This window comes from Chiloscyllium plagiosum, unplaced genomic scaffold (genome assembly GCF_037043375.1).
Source record: "Chiloscyllium plagiosum isolate Xiang-an unplaced genomic scaffold, Cpla_swu_hap1 HiC_scaffold_48, whole genome shotgun sequence".
Classification (NCBI taxonomy): Eukaryota; Metazoa; Chordata; class Chondrichthyes; order Orectolobiformes; family Hemiscylliidae; genus Chiloscyllium; species Chiloscyllium plagiosum.
The window spans coordinates 9,708,502-9,729,904 of NW_028270186.1; the positions used below are offsets into that span (position 1 = coordinate 9,708,502).

The following is a 21,403-nucleotide window of genomic DNA, read 5'->3' on the forward strand; positions in this document are numbered from 1 at the left end:
TCTGAAAGTACAAATTGGATGGGAAAGAAACACTGTTCTTGTCTCCATTGTTGGATCTAAATGGGGATCTTCAAGGAAGTTCAAGAAGATCATCTAAATCTGATGACTAATGCATGACAATGTTGGGATTGTTGCCTACAAGATCTGAGTTATACATCTTCACAGCCTGACTGGTTAGACTTGCGAACAAATTTCAATATGTGACTCTCATTTTACATCAGCAACACAAAAACTGGAAGAGAAACAAAATCCTGACTTGTCTAAAGTGATCAATTGTGCCTAATTGGTCCTGAGCCATTCTGACCAAGGAGGCCCCAGGTTCAATCACAAAATGTACGAAGTTCATTGGCATGGCTGCAGGGTTGGGTTTCAGGGTTAGAATGAGGACTACAATTAGTTTTAATGCCTTTGGAGAAGTGAAGAGAAAGGAAGCCTGGATTTAAAGTTCAGGAGCCAGTGTTCTGTTGAAAGCATACATGGCTCAAACACAATTATGTGCATTTCTGAAGAAGGAGGCAAAGAGGGACGTGATCAGAAGGTAAGGCTCAAAAATGTCATAAATTGGCAATACCATTAGTTAATAGCTGAGGTGAGGAGCTAAGGTTCACAATGTCAGCACAATGGCAAGAAGTGAGGTAATGTAATGCTTTGGACTTTAAGAGCCTCATGACTGTTGGACAAAAGGATACCGAGGATGTAACAAAAAAAGTCTGTAATTTTTATGTCGGGAAGCAAAGAATTAAAGTCTGATACAAAGTCACGATTCAGGCTTAAAAGCCTTTTCCATTTCTTAAGATTTCTTATGTTCCATAGGAAATAATTCTCAAGCGAGCAGCCGATATTGCAGAAGCTCTGTACAGTGTGCCTCGGACCCCGAGCCAGCTTCCGACACTTTCTAATACTCCCAGCCACAGCAGCATGATGCGAATGAACTCCTATGGTAGTCAACTGGGAGTCAGCATCTCAGAGTCCACACAGGGCAACAGCCAAGGTAAGCTGCAAACATTCAGGTACAGGGCAGACATTCACAACTTATTTTCATTCTATTCTGCTCAGGAGCAAAAACTGAGTATTGTCTCTAACTGATATGAGCTTTGGCTTTATCAAAGTGATGGTGTGGCAGATGCTGTATTTTGTACTTTAAGCCAATTCTGCAACCTGTACATTGAGATACTGATCTGGATTATCTCAGGTTGTTGATTGTGCATGTAAGACCACAAGAAATAGGAGTGGAAGTAAGGCCATTCGGCCCATCGCATCCACTTTGCCATTCAATCATGGTTGATGGGCATTTCAATGCCACTTACCCACACTATCCCTGAGGCTGTCTGCACCTTCTCATGAAGTGAGGTTCTTCAACTCCATGTATCCTGTAACCTTAATTTAGTTACAACTGTGCTGACTGGGTAATGAAATACACTTCTCCAGTAAAGTGTCTCTTTACATGTTCATTCTCAACTCTCTGTCTGAGATCAAAGTCATGTGATAAGTTACATCATCATAATTTACATGAACCACAATGTGCAGAAGTGCTTAACACTGATAGTCTCTCTTGGAGTCATCGTCAACATGTTTCATGGTAATCTTTCAGAATAATTGAATAATTTGTTCCCACTGGATCCTTTCTTCTTTGTGTTACCTTTGTTGTGCTTGATAAAGTGGGCATTTCAGGTCTGCGGAGGTGGGAATATGCTAACATCATTTTCTCCCTGCATGCCCTTAAAATCTCAAATTAAGAATCCTCAAGAATCTAGAGCCAGGGAACACTTGGGCTGAAGCCATCCTGCAGTGGGATAATGTCTCAAACAAGAGAGTGAGATGGTTGCATTTAATCTCACAAAACAATCTCAAGCACGATATACTTCATGAGAAGGTGCAGACAGCCTCAGCGACAGTGTGGGTAAGTGGCATTGAAATGCCCATCAACCATGATTGAAATAGATTGGAAAGCTTTTCATCTTTCCAATCTATTTCAGTGTGAAAAGCTTCATGGGTCACTCAGAATGCATCCTTTAGGTTCCAAGGAATTTGCAAAGTTCCAGATATTCACATTGTTGGCATTCTCATGTGGGATTCACGCATGAATGAAACAAAACAACAAGTTAAAAAGTAGCGGAAAATAAAGTTATCTTGTTTTGGTTATTTTGAAAGCACCATAACATTATATGCTGGCGGACTGGTTCTTATTGCTGCAGAGTCTAAATCTAGCAAGTCTCAAGGCATGGGCTATTTAGGACTGAGTGAAGGAGTGTAAGGTTGTGATTCTTTGTAATTCTACCTCCCAGCAATGCTCAAATACTGATCATTTTCAAGACTGAGTTTGACATGTTATTTTAAGATTATCAAAGGGTTTTGGGATCTGGACAGGAAATTGGAGCAGAGGAGAAGTTCAACCTTCATCTGCATGAATAAAGGTAACATCACAAAACTAGTGATCAGGAGATTTAGAACAGAATCCTTGATGAAGTGGACCATAGAGGTTCAAATCCCATTATTTCAGTTGATGGAATTTAAATTAATTTAATAAATATGGAATCAAAACTCGACCCAGTCACGATGACCATGAAACTTTCATCTATTGCATTAAAAATAACGATTAGGTTCACACATGTCTTTTCAAGAAGGAAAGATGCCATCTTTTTCCAGTGTGGTCTTCCTATGACTTCAGATCCGCAGCAATGTAGTTGACTCATAATTGCTTCTGAAATGGCCTAACAAGTCTCTTAGTTTAAGGTGTAGTTTGAGATGGGCAATAAATAATGGGTTGGCCAATGAGATCCATCTTCATGAAAGAAATGTTCTGATAGTGTTTGATCACGGCTTAAGGGTGTAATATGTTCACTGATCCTCTTTTGTTTTACCATATAAAAACATAATCTTTGCTCATGTGTTTTTACTGTGGAATCTTTCAATGACTTTATGTAACAAATATTCTTTGGTCAGGGTCAGTCTGAGGAACAATAAAGAAACTGTAAAAGCTATCATTACTGTCACTACTGAAGACTTCATTGGAAAGTTCCCCACCTACAGTTTTGTCAAATCATCATGTAATATTATTTCATTGCATATGTTGGGACTGGGTGCAAGATGTTGTTCAGTCATTGAACAATGGCAGTGTTGTATAAGAAATGAGTTTAACACACACATGCCAATAGATTCTTCTCCAGTTGCCTGTTAACTGTGCAAGCACTTAGGCAAAACCCACTCCTTCACTCACTCCTTTGTAACTTAGTTTTTGTTCTTGTTAACATGGCAGACAAGCTGGAAAAAGAATCTGCAAACCTGTCACTTGATCTATTTGCTGACTCAAAGACTAGTTGCATTGCATTCCATTGGTACCAAGCAATGGCAGATCAAATAGAGATGAGAGAGTTACTGCTGGTGCTGATAGCTTCACATCAGTTCAGTCTTGTTATTTAGCCAAGTCCCTGTGGTTAAATATGTGCTGGTTACATTCCAGGTTTGACAGGCCCTTCAAGCAGATGTAAATGCAAAATGCCTGGCTGTTCCTAAACATTCTAACCTGGAGTGACTGGAAATGGCATAAATGGCCCCCATCAAGTTTTTCTCTCTCCTACACAATGCAATTTACTTCATAAATCATTCAGTATTATTTCAACCTTCAGCATGTCAAAGGAAATTTATTCTAACATTAAAATCTCACCAACTTAACGCATAGTTTATGTTCCAATCTAACTGACTTCCTTATATTGGCCTGCTCAGTCCCTGGCATGATCAAGAACATGATTTTGGAATTAGGACTGCAAAGCAACTTCATGACAAAGCACTTCAAATAATTAGTATGCTCATGTGGAAAATAGTGGCCCTGTGTCCATATTACCAAGTTAAAACTGGAGTGCAGATATACATAATCATGATCCAAACTTCAAAGAGTCACTCTGGATCCAATGTGGGGCTGGAAATACTTCGGTAAATCAAAAATTGCTACATCATATGGAGTGAATGGAACCCTCTTGGAAGTCCAGGGAAATTATGGTTTTGCTCAAGTTTCCCAGTGGCTATGGTGAATAGCTGAGCCTCAGAAAGAAAGCTCACATGTTGGTTTATATCACAGAGGCACAAGCACAGGCACAGGGAAGCTCGAGGAAGCATCAACATCTCTAGAGTACACAAGGGAAGATCCTAAAATTCTTTCAATGATATCTGCTGAATTTTGGATAGGGAAAATAATCATAATCAGCTGAAGATCACTTGAAAAATTTAAATATGAGGAAAAGAAAAATACTTATTGGAATCTAGCTTGTCTACAATTGAAGCTAGGGAAAGAGAAGAGGAAACCAAATTTTTCACAGGAATAAGAATTGGCCATTTAGCCCCTCCAATCTGTTCCATCATTCCCTGGGATGATGACTGATCTGTGACTGAATTCCAGACACCCCATATCCCTTCATATCTTCAGAACAGATTTAAAACTAACTAGTATTAGATGACAGATGCTGACGAGGATTTTCTGACATTCCATGTGTGTACAGGTGCTTCCTGAATTCACTGCTGATAGGTCTGTGCCTCCAAGTGCAATATTCTCCCAACAAAAATAGTTTTACACTTCCTTTGTTTGTTTGTGATACCGTCACTCTGTGATCGTCACTGTGAAAGGGATGCATGCTCAAGTAAAAGAATGGAAAGCAGGGTGAAAACTTCACTAATTTGGAATAAAAGAGGATTCACTTTTCTCCTAATGATTCCATTAATCACTTGTGGTTAGATCCTATTCATTCTCAATTCACTTGGCATTTCATAATGGCATGTCTGTAGTCACAGTTCTTTAAATTTTCCTCAGTTTGTCTCAACACAGAACCAATTATCAAATCTGTACTATGCAATTTTCAGATTATTCCAATCTCCCTGTTGTCTTTCCTCCTATCCCGAAGGCACTGTCTCATAATCAGTTCCACAAAACAAGCACTACCTTCTTCCTATACTTTAGGGTAAAAGCAGTGAGCACAGCAGATTATTTATTTTTGGATGACATTACAACCAATCCTGACATACACCCAACAGAGTTCATACAGCAGTGATCAGGAGCCATGTCCTAGTAGGAATGACCCATTCATCACCCTCAGGTACAGAGAAGTTTAGCGCAGTGTCCCAATAAAACAGAATGGGGAATTCAGATAACCGATACTTTTTTTCAAAGTATGGTCAGAAGTACTTAGTTAAGAACACGAAACAATTCAGTCACTAAAGCCAATCTCCTCTGAAGTACAGCATCAATTGACAAGCATGCAGCAGAAGAACTACACAGTAAAAACAATGACTGCAGATGCTGGAAACCAGATTCTGGATCAGTGGTGCTGGAAGAGCACAGCAATTCAGGCAGCATTCGACGAGCAGCAAAATCGACGTTTCAGGCAAAAGCCCTTTATCAGGATGAAGGGCTTTTGCCCGAAACGTCGATTTTGCTGCTCGTCGGATGCTGCCTGAATTGCTGTGCTCTTCCAGCACCACTGATCCAGAAGAACTACGCAGTCTGTTAACACTCTGAATAGATATAATGCTCTTATGCATGAGGGGATCTATACAATCATGGACATGTATCTTGTTTGCAAGACCAGACGGTTAATTTTGGCAGTGATTTAAAAACTACTTCGGGGATCAGTGCGTAGCCCCTTACCTCACTTTTTCCCTGTTTCTATGGACAGGATATATCCACAACAGCAGCAGCATCTCTCCACGTGGGTATGCACCCACCCACTCACCACAACAATCAAACTACAACACAGTGGGCGGCAACATCAATGGATATAGCAATGTGCCAATGTCAAACCTTGGAGTACCCAGTTCTCCTGGATTCCTAAACAGCTCTCCTGTCAGCTCACCCTATGGCAGTAAGTGTCATTTTTCTTGTTCACTGTAACCACTGTATTGGACTTGCTCTGGAAAACATGAATATCTATGCTCTCAGTATTTTTCCATTTCACTTTTGTCTGTTTATCTTGCTGGGACACCACTTTTTGAAGTTGGGTTCAACTGCTTTGCCAATAAATGTGATATATAATGGACCTTTGGTGTCCTGTATTCTCTTTGAATGGGGTTGCTAACCATCTACTCATTATAAAAGATTGCCCAGGTTTGAAGTGGTTTGAGTTAGTTTTCAAAACTAAAGAAGTGCTGAGGCTGCTACAATCAGAATCAGTGACAGTAAGTACAGGGTAGGAAAGAACTGCAATTATTCTGTTTCCTAATCATTGTCCAGTAATCTTTGGTTATAGATGACACCAGGGAAGCAATAAATCAAGCCAATATATGAAGATTCTAAAAGATTTATTAGGTGTTCAGTGCGATATAAACCCCCAAGTAACTTCCTAGTGCACAGTACTGGAGAACTGCAGTCTTTCATTACGCAGCAACCAAATCTGAACCAGTATCTTAGGAAGGAAGAAAGTGAAGTGCTCCTTAAAAAGGTAATGGAATCAGAACTACAGAGAGGCTTTTACCAATTTCACCAATACTTTTTAGGATTTTACTCAAGGAGAAATGTCATGACTTAGTTTGTGTAAAGCGGATAACACTGAGTCCCTTTCACTTCTTATTTTGAAGGGGTTGCTCATTTGTTTTTGCCTGTTTAACATCATCGTATGAAGTTAGATCCAGCTAAGAAGACAAACAAAGTAAATGATTAGCTATTCCTCAACAGCCATGGCGTAAGTTTATATTTGTTCGGCAGAGTTTTCAGCACTACTTTCAATTGAGAAACTTTGATGAAGGGCCACCCGACAATCCAGGATAGCACTGGTATTGGGAAAATAGAAGACCAGATCAGAAGTCAAGAAATAGTGACATTAAGCTTGAGGCTTAAAATTCTGGCAGATAAAAGAAAGATAAAGTAGAGGAAAGAAGGGGGAGGTACTGTGTTTCACAGTCACCTGGTCTTTGGAAAGTTCAAGAAGTCAATATGATGTTATTTCAAAGAAATGGTAGGATGTAACATGGATGAAATCTTCATAGAATAGCACCAGTTTTACTTTGCAAACTGTAAATTTTTTTTTTAGTATGCACACAAAGTGGACATTTGGTCGGGTCTCTGAACTATCAACTCTCCACCAAATGCTTTGGTCACATATGGCTCCATCGGACACTGACTGGGGGAATTGTACTGCCACAATTGTTGCAGTATTCAGCAAGTTCGCAATCTTCCTAAATTTTCACCTTTCTGTTGAAGACCTGGACAGGCAGCAATGCAGCTCCACAGGAGCAAGCTGCACTCCAGTCCCTTTTTTTGCAAGCTTAGACTGTGAACTTGGTAAGGTATTCATAATGATAGGCACTTACACTGAGCTCAATGATCTCCGCAAACAACGTCTAAAATTTGATTTAAGTTGTTTCATGCATTTATAATTTCTGTTTAAGTGAGTCAGTGATGTTTCCTCGAATTATGGTGAATTTTTAATTCTTCAGGTTAAAATTTTTACAAGGAGAGCGACAGAAAAATAGATGATAAAAAACTTTTGACAACAGTTTAACATTTGATTTTTGGTGGATGTAAGGTTTTTGTTTTTGGCTTTTTTAGGTGAGGCATTTAAGATTAATATTCCAGGAATAGTGTCTGATGCAAATGCTCCTGACTCTTGAAAATAATTGTTACTGCAACACTATAGTGCCTGAAATAACTCCAGAGAGGCCAGTATCCCATCATCAAGTCACCCTTTAGTTATACTTGAAGAGTCCTTGACACTGATCCAGCTTCCCTGGAGCAGCACCTTGACTGAACAGAACCGCTGAAACTCCTGTTTATATCTGTCATCCCAGGCTCCTGGATTGTTTCAGATTAACAACTCCAGTCAGGAAACTCAGATTGCTGGCCCGGATCCTGAAGAAAATGTTAACCATTTGGCCAAGGCGAGGTTTTGTTTTCGGGTTTTGCTGTGGGCTGACCCAGAGACCCTTTGTTCAAGATGTGTCCTGAGTGATGCAATGTAATTGCTGAACTGGCGAGGGTATCCACTTGCATCGGAATACCCTGCAATTCATATGCTCCACTTGCCTCCTTTTTCAATCATAAAGCAGTTGTAGTGCCTGTTTGAAGTCTGGCTGGGCTTCAGCGAGTAAGTGTTTTTGCATGATTGCATCATTAACTCCACATACCAAACTGTGTCTCAAAAGGTTAAACCAAAGTCACATGCCTCTGCCAGTCATCTTAACAGAATCAAAAATCCTGATATAGATTACATTGGTTCTCAAATTGCCGAATAAAACTGATAATGTCTTAGAATTAGTGGAGGCTTGGGTTTGTAATATCCCTTAACTAAATCCATCAATTCTTGGAAGGTTTTTATATCTGGTGCCTCAGGAAAAGGTCGGCTCCTAATAACTGAGAAAGCTGTGGGTGCACAAGCTGTCAGGAGAATAATTCATTGCTTTTCATCTGCCTCAATATAATTTGCCCAGAAAAAATAACACATTCTTTCTATATACTGGGCCCAGTCTTCAACAGTAGGATGGAACAAGTCAAGCTTCCCAAATAATGGCAATGCTTACACTCAACTTAAAGATAGTTTTGAGCAAATTTCTTTAGAACCATGCTCTTCTCTTATCACCAAGTTTGAAAATATTGACAAATATGAAGCTTTGTTTTTGAAATTTTACAATATCACTTGCATTTATCATTGTAAAATAATTGATGCACGTATGCTTGCTCTGGTCCAAGTGATCTACATTTGTCCCCTCAGTGGGTTCCTGTTGACCAGGAAGGTCACTCAGTTATCCCAACCCAAATTTGTAGTGGATTAGCCATGTGGGTCAGGCTGTAGAAGCTAATAACCTTATCAGTTCTGAAAGTAAGACATCAGTGAGCAGAGTAATTAAAAACTACCCTATAACTGCTGTAATGGTATGAAATACAAGAAGATTTTAAAACTGTATACAACAGCTAGAATGTCAAACAGTTTCCAAGAAATAAATTCACAAAGAGGTAAAAAGTCATCATAACTCCTGTCTAGTGGATCATTTTAGAGAATGTATGAACGGAATAACTCCACAAAAGCTGGTATCCCATCACCAAATCATCCTTTATTTACATGTGGAGAGTCCTTGACACCAATTAAGCGTCCTCAGAGTCAGCTCGTCACAATCACCACGGTGCCTTGTATCAAAGTCACTGAGTATTTGTAAGAAATAGGCTAAAATGATCAACATCATCAGAATGAAATTTCCCTCAGTCTGTCTGCTGAATAAGAACTCACAGTTGAATTTACTTTGCCCCAAATGACATGGGCCATTTGGGAAGAAATTTGGGAAAACTGGGTGATACGTCCACCTTCTTGAATAACTCCCATTTGTAATCAAGAATTGAAAGCTGAGATGAGAATTTTGCGATTGAATGGTAAGATGCCTATTAGCATGGGTTACCATTCATTAATAAGCCTCGTATTCCTTCATCTCACCTCATTAATATGCAGTCTCCCATTCTATCACCTACCAGATAGAAAGTAGGCACTGAGAATTCCTGGCAGAAAAGTGTGGGAAATTCCCTGATGACTCCACTCTACCACTTGTTCCTTGGATCTCCAACTTGGATACCCAGCATCAGAAATATCAGAGAAGCTTGCATTTATATTAATCCTTCAATGCAGTAAAACCTCGCAAGATGTCACACCAGAACACAGTGAGATTAAAACATTGACATTAAGTCAAGCAAGTTGGTATGAGGACAGGTGACTATCAACTTGGTCAAAGAAGGAGATTGTTAGGAGCATCTCAAAGAGGAGACCTGCCCTGGCATACATAGCTGTCACTAGTGAGGCAAAGGAAATCAGGAATGTTCAGAGACCGTACGATGAACGTTGAGGATCGAAGGTGGTCACAGAAATAGGGAGAGGCAAGGTGGGACTTGAACACAAGGATGACAACTTTAACATCGAAGTATTGCCAGCTCAGAATTCAACATAACTCCGTAAGTTCAGGAGTTGATTTATAAATGGGATTTGTTATGGGCAGCAGAATTTGAAATCAGCTGAAGTTCATTGAAGTTGGAATATTGGAGACCAGGGATGAATGCATTATATTTGTTGACTTTGGAGGATAAAAAAATGTCCAGATGAGGTTTTTGGAAGAAGGTGGGCTGAGTGAGGTGCGTAGACTGGCATTATGGAAGTTGAAGCAGGTGTCCATTGTAATATAGAGGATATGGGAATCAGTGGATGCAGGAAAAAAGATAATTATCTGGAGCAGAGAAAGAGGAGTTGGATGTTTCCAAGTTTGAAAATATTGACAAATATGAAGCTTTGTTTTTGAAATTTTACAATATCACTTGCATTTATCATTGTAAAATAATTGATGCACGTATGCTTGCTCTGGTCCAAGTGATCTACATTTGTCCCCTCAGTGGGTTCCTGTTGACCAGGAAGGTCACTCAGTTATCCCAACCCAAATTTGTAGTGGATTAGCCATGTGGGTCAGGCTGTAGAAGCTAATAACCTTATCAGTTCTGAAAGTAAGACATCAGTGAGCAGAGTAATTAAAAACTACCATATAACTGCTGTAATGGTATGAAATACAAGAAGATTTTAAAACTGTATACAACAGCTAGAATGTCAAACAGTTTCCAAGAAATAAATTCACAAAGAGGTAAAAAGTCATCATAACTCCTGTCTAGTGGATCATTTTAGAGAATGTATGAACGGAATACAAGATCAGAGTCAGCTGTGTTGTCCTCGATGTTCCATAGCTTGTCAACATTTACAATGCAAGCTTATACATAAGGATTGGGGCACAATCATCCAGACAGCTCAAGTGAACAAGAGTCAGAGCATTCAAGGAAGATGGGGAATAAAAGGGAGGTCAGAAGCCAAAATACTGCTGCTGCTGGAAAACTAGACTAACAACAGAAATAGCTGACAATACTTGGTGGGTCAGACGGCATCTGTGGAGGGAAGTCTCGGTTTATGCTTCAGATTGATAAAAACAAAGAAACTCTGAACATTCTGAGCATATACTGTGCAGTGGTTGCTGCGTTTTCAAATGGATGAAATGTTTGCCAAATGCTGTCATGCTGACATGATGCTCCTTTAAATTATAAACTCGCTCACTACACAAATCAAATACTCCAGTTCCACAGGAGATGGGTCCTTTATGTCTAAGACAGAGCTGTTCTTTTCTTCCCCTTTTTTTATTTCTTACAGTTATGCCTTCCAGTCCGACTGTGGCCTCTGCTGTCCCTCTGTCCTCCAGCACATCTGCCATACTTCCCTTCTCATCTTCTGTCTTCCCCGCAGTGAAACAGAAGAGCGCCTTTGCACCGGTGATCCGACCCCAAGACTCCCCCTCCCCGGCCTGCTCTAATGGGAATGGAAATGGATTCCGAGGTGAGGAGACGGCTTTTTGCCTGGATTAAGTTTCTACATTTAATGATGGCATGCATCACATGGAGATCAGGGAGGGAGGCGTGTCAAATTGGTCTTCGGTGATAGGTAGAAAAATGGGAGCCACAAATAGTCAGTCACTTTAATATCCCAGCCACTTTTCTTTTCCATTCCACTTCTGAAATAAAACTCAAGTATAAAATGAGCTGCCAAGTAACAACGATTATCATCAAAAATCCATTTCACTACCTCCCCACCAATGCCTTGGTCACTCAATCATAAGAAGATTTGCTTTTGAATGGACAGCAATTTGAGAAAACATGATGATTCGAGGATCAAGAAAGATTCAGAGAGAATAAATGTTCTGAAAGAAGTACTTTACATTCAAAATGGCTCCTCTTCCATATATGGCAAAACATCAATTCAAAATTATACACTGAGATGGAAGTGCTACCCACACTCATGAGGATGTCAGTTGTTCAAGATGTCACCTGAGGCAAAATATCCAGTCCAGTTTCTTTGAATTTATTATAGCTGAGTTGGAACTTCCCAACCCCAAAATCTCTCTGATGGCACAGGAACAAAAGGATAGTCAGACTACAATGTTGGCATAAGCTGAGGAGGGGCTTTAACAATTGGGAGAGAGAAAAGGGAAGAAATCATCAACTGACCTCTCTACTACTGATCTCGGTTCAATAATTTCAGCTGGGAAGTGGGTGCCTTTTAATGGACAGGAGTGGTCTCAATTCTCCTGTCATTAAATAAATTCTAAAAGCTCAGAGCTTGAGTTTACAGAGTACAACTGGCTGCTTGGGAAAAATAAGTGGTCCAGTGGTGCTCGTTATCTTCCACTGGGCTTGAGTCTGTATGCACATTTTCTTCTGAATTAGAAAGTAATGGTTTGAACTGTACAGTGGGACTTGAGTACAGATCCCTGTTGTCAAATCAGCATCAGGCAAGAGACAAGTGCACTTTGAGTGTAAAAACATTGAAATTATGATAAATAGTGGGCGCTCAGATTAACTGTGGTTTCGGGCCAACACATTAGAAAAGACATGCAAACCACGATACATGTACATCACAGATTCTGCAGAATGATATCTGAGCTAATAAACTATTGTTATGGGGAGGTACATGTGGTCATAGGATAATTTTTAGTAAAATTGTAAGAGTTCCTTTAATTGAGAAAGAAATTATTTGATTAGATAGTCAGTGATTACACTATCAATTTTAAATTGTGCCAATGTGAGGAGAAGCTAAAAGGAATTTCTTTGCACCACTAGAATCGCATCGCATAGACAGTGCTGAAATGTGTAAATTTGCTATTACATGACAGACTACTTAAGCCTCCACATGTTCTTTCTCACCTCACTCCATCAGCTGAGAAGAATAAGAGGTGAACTTATTAAAACATTCACTAAGGGGTCTTGACAGCATATAGCACCTATTACAAGGGATGTAATAGCAGATCATTCAAAAGTGCATAACAAGACCAATCAGAGTACAGAATGGCAATCTGAAACCAGTGGAGTGCCAGAAGGATCAGTGCAGGGACCAGAGTGATGCATAATGTAAGGGAATGATTTGTCTCAGATACATGTCATTAACTCAGGTTCTAGGAGCTTCAGCTGGCTGGCCTCATTACAATCATTACATGAGGGTGTGAAAACTGTAGAACAGATCACTTTTTCACTTTCAGACTCAGGAAGGCAGTCTTTTGCTTTTTAACAAACAGAGGATTTAAATAACTTGCCATCTTAACAGCATGACGTATTTTGTCTAATTACGAGAGCATTTCAGTCTCCACCATGAAGTCATGAAAAACATATTGCAGACTGAGGCTGTTCCTGGAGCAGTTAGATCCACTTGCAAGCGTGCAGTTATATATCCAGGTAATTCAAAATTTGTGCCTGTGTATTTCATACACTTTCCTCATCACCCATCTTCCACCAAACATGTGATTTACCAGGAATTGGGGTGAAACATCTGGATCCAGAGCCTGCACATCACTTCTAAAGGACACCATTGCGCCATCTGCAAAAATCTGGATCAGCATGTTTCATTCTTGCTTTTGAATTTGGACAAATAGTCTAGAGTGGAATTTCAGTGCTCTGCCAAGGGAACATGAGATAACTCATCAGAGGCTGGTCTCTCGTCAGCAAGTCACCCTTTATTTACACATGCCAAGTCCTTGACACTGGCCCAGCTGCCTCAGAGGCAGCTCTCAGAGTGAGGAGACTCTCTGATACTCCTGTTTCTGTCTGTCAGCCAGAGGTCCCTGATTGGATGAGATTCACTGCCCCATTCAGGGAACTCAGATTCTATGAGATCCATCTTGCTGACATCAATACAGAGTCTGCAATAGACAATAGACAATAGGTGCAGGAGTAGGCCATTCTGCCCTTCGAGCCTGCACCACCATTCAATATGATCATGGCTGATCATCCTCAATCAGTATCCTGTTCCTGCCTTATCTCCATAACCCTTGATTCCACTATCCTTGAGAGCTCTATCCAACTCTTTCTTAAATGAATCCAGAGACTGAGCCTCCACTGTCCTCTGAGGCAGAGCATTCCACACACCCATCACTCTCTGGGTGAAGAAGTTTCTCCTCATCTCTAACCTAAATGGTCTACCCCATATTTTTAAGCTGTGTCCTCTGGTTTGGGACTCACCCATCAGCGGAAACATGTTTCCTGCCTCCAGAGTGTCCAATCCTTTAATAATCTTATATGTCTCAATCATATCCCCTCTCAGTCTTCTAAACTCAAGGGTATACAAGCCCAGTCGCTCCAGTCTTTCAGCGTAAGGTAGTCCCGCCATTCTAGGAATTGACCTCATGAACCTACGCTGCACTCCCTCAATAGCCAGAATGTCTTTCCTCAAATTTGGAGACCAGAACTGCACACAGTACTCCAGGTGTGGTCTCACCAGGCCCCTGTACAGCTGTAGAAGAACCTCTTTGCCTCTATACTCAATCCCTCTTGTTATGAAGGCCAGCATACTATTAGCCTTCTTCATTACCTGCTGTATCTGCATGCTTACCTTCATTGACTGGTGTACAAGAACACCCAGATCTCTTTGTACTGCCCCTTTACCTAAATTGATTCCATTTAAGTAGTAATCTGCCTTCCTGTTCTTGCCACCAAAGTGGATAACCATACATTTATCCACATTAAACTGCATCTGCCATGCATCTGACCACTCACCTAACCTGCCCAGATCACCCTGTAATCTCCTAACATCCTCCTCACATTTCACCCTGCCACCCAGCGTAGTATCATCAGCAAATTTGCTAACGTTATTACTAATACCATCTTCTATATCATTAACATATATTGTAAAAAGCTGCGGTCCCAGTACTGATCCCTGCGGTACCCCACCGGTCACTGCCTGCCATTCCGAAATGGAGCCGTTTATCACTACTCTTTGTTTCCTATCAGCCAACCAACTTTCAATCCAAGTTAGTACTTTGTCCCCAATACCATGCGCCCTAATTTTGCTCACTAACCTCCTGTGTGGGACTTTATCAAAAGCTTTCTGAAAGTCCAGGTACACTACATCCACTGGATCTCCCTTGTCCATCTTCAGAGTTACATCCTCAAAAGATTCCAGAAGATTAGTCAAGCATGATTTCCCCTTCATAAGTCCATGCTGACTCTGACCTATCCTGTTACTACTATCCAGATGTGTCATAATTTCATCCTTTATAATAGACTCCAGCATCTTTCCCACCACTGAGGTCAGACTAACTGGTCTATAATTTCCTGCTTTCTCTCTCCCGCCTTTCTTAAAAAGTGGTACAACATTAGCCACCCTCCAATCCGCAGGAACTAATCCCGAATCTATTGAACTCTGGAAAATAATCACCAATGCATCCACGATGTCTTGAGCCACCTCCTTCAGTACCCTGGGATGTAGACCATCAGGCATGGGGACTTATCAACCTTCAGACCGAACAGTTTCTCCAACACCAATTCCTGGCAAATATAAATTCCCTTAAGTTCAGGTCCTTCAGCCACTGTTACCTCAGGGAGATTGCTTGTGTCTTCCCCAGTGAACACAGATCTGAAGTACCAATTAAATCCTTCTGCCATTTCTTTGTTCCCCGTAATATATTCCCCTGTTTCTGTCTTCAAGGGCCCAATTTTAGTCTTAACCGTTTTTGCCTTTCACATACCTAAAAAGGCTTTTACTATCCTCCTTTATATTTTTGGCCAGTTTACCTTCGTACCTCATTTTTTCTCTGTGTATTTCCTTCTTCGTAATTCTCTGTTGTTCTTCCCAGTCCTCCGTTTTCCCAGTTATCTTTGCTATGTTGTACTTTTTCTCTTTTAACTTTATATGTTTCTTAACTTCCCTCGTCAGCCACGACCACCCATGCCTCCTCCTAGGATCTTCCTTCCTTTTTGGAATGAACTGATCCTGCATCTTCTGCATTATACACAGAAATATCCGCCATTGTTCCTCCATGGTCATCCCTGCTAAGGTATTGCACCATTGAACTTTGGCCAGCTGCTCCCTCATAGCTCCATAGTTCTCTTTATTCAACAGAAATATTGTCACTTCCGATTGTACCCTCTCTTTCTCAATTTGCAGATTGAAGCTTATTGTATTATGGTCACTACTTCGCAATGGCTCCTTCACTTCGAGGTCCCTGATCAATTCTGGTTTGTTGCACAATACCAGACCCAGAATTGCCTTCTCCCTGGTAGGCTCCAGCACTAGCTGTTCTAAGAAACCATCTCGGAGGCACTCCACAAAGTCTCTTTCTTGAGGTCCAATACCATCCTGCTTCTCCCAGTCTACCTGCAGGTTGAAATCCCCCATAACAACTGTAGTAACATCTTTGCGACAGGCCAATTTCAGCTCCTGATTCAACTTACATCCGACATCCAGACTACTGTTTGGGGGCCTGTTGATAACTCCCAAGAGGGTCTTTTTACCCTTAGAATTTCTCAGCTCTATCCACACTGACTCCACATCCCCTGATTCTAGGTCCCCCTGCGCAAGGGACTGAATATTATCCCTTACTAACATGGCCACCCCACCCCCTCTGCCCGTCAGTCTGTCCTTATGATAGCCTTGAATACTCATTTCCCAGGCCCTGTCCACTTGAAGCCACGTCTCAGTTATCCCCACAATATCGTATCTGCCAATTTCCAAAAGAGCCTCAAGCTCATCCATCTTATTTCTAATGCTTCGTGCATTCATGTATAGTATTTTTAATTTGTTACTGCCCTCACCCTTCCCATCAATTCCTATTTCACTCAACCTTACAGCATGATCCCTTTTTGAATTTTCTGCCTCAATTGATACAATTGTCTTTCTTGACTTCCCTTGTTCTAACTTTCCCTTCAATTTCCTTCTTAAACATCCAGTTTGTCCCCTCCCCCCCCACTACTTAGTTTAAACGTAGCTGTGTTGCAGTAGCAAACCTGCCTGCCAGAATGCTGGTCCCTAACCTATTAAGGTGCAAACCGTCTCTCTTGTATAATTTATGCTTACCACAAAACATACCTCAGTGATCCAAGAATTTAAATCCTTGCTTCCTGCACCAGTTCCCTAGCCACACTTTCAAGTCCATTATCTCCCTGTTTCTGGCCTCACCAGCCCGAGGAACTGGAAGCAAACCGGAGATAACACCCTGGACGTACTGCTTTTCAGCCTTCTTCCTAGTTGTCCGAAGTCACGCTGTAGTATGTTCCTCCTCTTCTTCCCGACGTCATTTGTGCCGACATGTACCACCACCTCTGGCTCTTCACCTTCGTCCTTGAGGATTTCCTGCACTCTGTCTGTGATGTCTTTAACCCTGGCACCAGGAAGGCAACACACCATCCTTAAGTCCCGCCTGCTGCCACAAAAACCCCGGTCAGTTCCTCTCACTATGGAGTCCCCTATTACCACAGCTCTGTGCGATGTCCGACTCTTCCGCTCTGCCTCCACGCCAACTTTTGATTGACAGACCTAGCCGCCTTGCGGACTGACAGTGTCATCTGTCTCTACTGTTTCCAAAAGATTCAACTTGTTCCTGACAGGTACTTCCCCCGGGGTCTCTTGCACCTTTATCCTCTCTGCCTTCCTCATCATCTGCTCTCTTCTGGTATGGTTGGTGTAATAACCTCGCTGAAGATCTTGTCCAGAAAGATTTCGTTCTCTCGGATGAGCCTAAGGTCCTTGAGTTCTTTCATCAGTGCTGCAATGTGCTCTGTCAGTAGCTGAACGTGCACACACTTTCCAGTTTAGATTAGATTAGATTACTTACAGTGTGGAAACAGGCCCTTCGGCCCAACAAGTCCACACCGCCCCGCCGAAGCGCCACCGACCCATACCCTTACGTTTACCCCTTACCTAACACTATGGGCAATTTAGCGTGGCCAATTCACCTGACCTGCACATCTTTGGACCTTGTGAGGAAACCGGAGCACCCGAAGGAAACCCACGCAGACACGGGGAGAACGTTTATACGAGCCAGACACACCAGAGTCATTGACCTCCCACATCAAGCATGTAGCACACTGAACCAGCTTGACAGTCATGTCTTCACCCACTTCAGCTGTGGCGTAATCACTTCACTCAACCTCCTTGTCAAAGACTCCTGAGCTAAAGCCTCACTCTTCAATCCACAGGAACTTCCTTGGACCCTCTTTTTGGGGCAAGTTTGTGGATTTTAAATTTAGGTTAGAGGAGGAGGGTGGAGGGAGGCCCTACTTTGTAGGACCTGGGGTCTAGAACACACCCACTCAAATAACAATCACTTACCTTCCCGACCGGCTTTGCGCTCCGACTTCACTTCCGCCCTGCTCCCGCCGCTCTCTGCTGCAAAAAAAAATCTGTTGAAAGAGATGTTAGATTAATTTTTCTTTTTCAGATAGATGTTAAAAACTCAAATCAAACAAGAACAGGTCAGGCTCCTGTGTCCTGATGAGGCATCCTTGATTTTTGGAAAAAAACATTCAAAAGATTTGTGGATAGGGAACGAAAATGGAGTTGAGTTTATAAGATGAATGGTGGAACAGCCTCAAGGTGCAATATGGTGTACCTGTGCTCCAGTTTCCTCTGTTCTTCTTCATCAATCAGCACCACCAAAATCATTTTAACTGGTCATGAATCTTACTGCCATTTGTTGAATGTTGTTGTGAACAAACTGATTGGTGCAAATACCTACAAAACAACAGTCATTGTACTTCCAAGTAACTTGTTGGTTAATTAATGTGTTGAGATGTTGAGTGTGAGAAAGTCTCTGTACAATCGTGAGTGCTTCCTTAAATATTCCTCCTGCACTAAAATAATGATTTGTATCCCACTTTTTGCTTTTTTGACTTCATTGGGTTTTCAGGTAGGTCAAATGAGACCTGTGAGTTTTTTAAGTGTTTTACAATGAAACTCAGATATACAAATCATTTTGAGAACCAGACTAAAAAGATCAAATGGCCAATTAAGAACTAACAAAAGTAAAATGGAATAAAATACTTTTGTTTTAAATCTTAGTACTTTGTTTCATACTTTGCATCAGTCTGCTATTTGTCCAGATTGAGGTGCTATCATATTTATAGGGAAAAGGTATTAAGAAATAATGTTTTCTGTAGCTGGTGCTGAAATTTGAGGTGATGCTTTGAGATTTCCTGTCAAGATGACAGTCATTAGGGGGTGCAAGTGAAAAAGGAGAACAAACTAAGTACAGTACAGAAGAATGCAGAATTTGTGCTTAACTCACTTGACAAATTAAAAATAATTTAGTTTGAAAAATTTCTTCTAAAAAGGAACAACAAAGCAGGATCAAAATCAGGAAATGTTTCAACTGAACTGTGAGCAAACATTTTAGAACAATTGCTTTCTTGTACTTTGTACAACCTTTGATACCAGTTCTCCCAGCTGACTGCTCCACTTTTCTGACAAGCTCTGAGAATATCTGTCTATAACAGTGTAACAAGAGGGTATAAAGAAGGGTGATTTTCATCTATTTACTGCACTGTACACACTGCAAGATGGGATACTAGGGAAAGGGCAACTAAAGACCAAACACTCCTACCCATTTCCTGCAAACGCTGAGACAATTTTGAACACTAGATGAACATACAGACTTAGGAGCAGGAGTAGGTCACTCCATCCCTCTCTTTGTTTTAAAAATATTCAAAGATTATGTTTCCACCATTGTTGAGGAAGAAGGCTCCAAACGCTCAATGTCGTAGTGAAAATCACTTCCACAAACTCAACCCAACTACATGAGCCAAAAAACTGTAAGATGCAGCCCTTCGTTCAAGATTTTCCCACAAACTCCAACCAAGACACATAAGGATCTCCTGTGTCTTTAGTAAGTCACCTCTTGCATTTATCAATGCTAGCAGATATAAGCCTAGCTTGTCCAGCATTTCTATATAAGTGAACCTGCCTATCCCAGGTCTTCATCCAAGAAATCTCCTCTGAACTGCTTCCAGTGTAATTCTATCATTTCTTAAATAAGAAGACGAATAGTGCATACAGATGTGGTCTCATCAATGCCTTAAAAAATCAAAACCTAACTTTGCATTTGTCGTGACATGAGGGCATGAAGAGAAATCACATTGAAAACTGTATTCTCTTTTCTGTTTTTTTGTTTAAATTACGTTTCTTTTAAAATAGATAACCTTGCTAGACATAAAATAGCAGATGCTGATCATGTGATCATATTTCCAGAAGCCTTTGAACCTCAAGCACTGTACTGACATTCCAGCTAAAACTGTCACAAAGGACTTCGAGATGAGTTGTCTGCTTCCAGTCACGTTTGGACAAAGAAAAATATTAAGACTTATTAAGCTGAAGTGGACACTGGTGGACCTCATAATAGACACTGTTGGGGAAGTGAAGTTGCATTATCAGCTTAACAACCTTTCAATTAAACTACGAAATGGACCCTCTAATGCACCTAAAATGCCCATTTCTTTGCCAAAAGAATGAAATCTGAACTTGGTAAAATATTTAAATATACAATACTGAGATTCTAAGGCAGTTGCAGTTTGACCTCCAGAGGGAATGTCGAACTTCAGGCTTTGGTGGCACTCTGTATCAGACCCTTCATCTCTATCTCTAATGTGGAGGCTGGAAGGAAGCCGACACTTTGCCTGAAATAAGAAAAGCTACTGGCTCCAGCTCACTGAGAAATTATTGGACACTGACCTCAAGGAAGTTTAAATTCATGATCTATCAACCTCAGCCCTGTCTTCTTTCATCTACTGAGTGGTTGTGTTTGTGTGAATGGAATAGCATGTGATTCCCTCACATTTTGAATGTTTTGCTCATAAATCCCAGTTTTGGCGTTCAAGGATTTAGATGTGAGTTTCATTCAAAAATTGGATTCCAAAAGCCAAGATTTGAAGAACACCCTTTGGCCTATTTCAGTAGGGAGAGTATCAAACAGTACTTCACAGTTTCGAGTTAAGAGGGAAAAAAATCAATCACCCATTTTCTGTGACAAATTTGAATCTTCTTGCAATAGATAAGATCATTCTCCTAGCTTTCCTAATGACTTGCCTTATCTTCACTCTTAACTTTTCAAGATTTATGCACTTGAATTTCCAGATTCCTTTGCCTCGCAGGACTTTGCAATCTCTCAACAGTTTAATAAAATGCTTCCTTTTATATTCTTCCCATCAAAATAGATGTTTTCAGATTTTCTCTCATAATTCCTGTTATGGACCAGGCCAGACCCCCCCCCTCCAAACATTTTAAGAACTTAACTTTTCATTTTCTTTTTGGCAGATGTAAAGTGGATATTCCAGGAGTGTTGCAGCTGGTCAAACCACTTAGCTTTAAACAAAACAGAATTTATTTAAACATTATGGATGAAACATGAACAAACAAAAACAGAATTTAGAATAACTTAACTTATTTGATAACCCAACTGACACAATATGGCAAAAGATAAATTCAAACACAGGTTTTTACAGGCAGGAGAGATCTCAGAGAGAAAGTTCAGGCAAAACCTCTGCTGAAACACGGAACCTCTTTTCATTACAGCTGCTTCTCTTGGGCACCAGCAGTTTTTAGCTGCAAAAAACAAACCTAATGAGAAAAAAAGCTGAACTGGGAGAACTGGCCACTCC

At 40.8% G+C, this 21,403-nt stretch overlaps 1 protein-coding gene across 4 annotated transcripts in view; it reads left to right on the forward strand.

The window, feature by feature from the left end:
• The window catches only part of LOC122543076 (transcription factor COE2), a 267,093-nt gene that overhangs the window by 234,469 nt on the left and 11,221 nt on the right, over positions 1 to 21,403 (forward strand). For 2 of the 4 annotated variants that reach the window (XM_043681302.2, XM_043681301.2), the window contains 3 exons: positions 814 to 991; positions 5,664 to 5,849; positions 11,142 to 11,324. In XM_043681302.2, the coding sequence (XP_043537237.1) occupies positions 814 to 991; positions 5,664 to 5,849; positions 11,142 to 11,324 (547 nt within the window). The remainder of the gene's footprint in view (positions 1 to 813; positions 992 to 5,663; positions 5,850 to 11,141; positions 11,325 to 21,403) is intronic. The other 2 variants (XM_043681304.2, XM_043681305.2) reach the window with 2 other exon arrangements.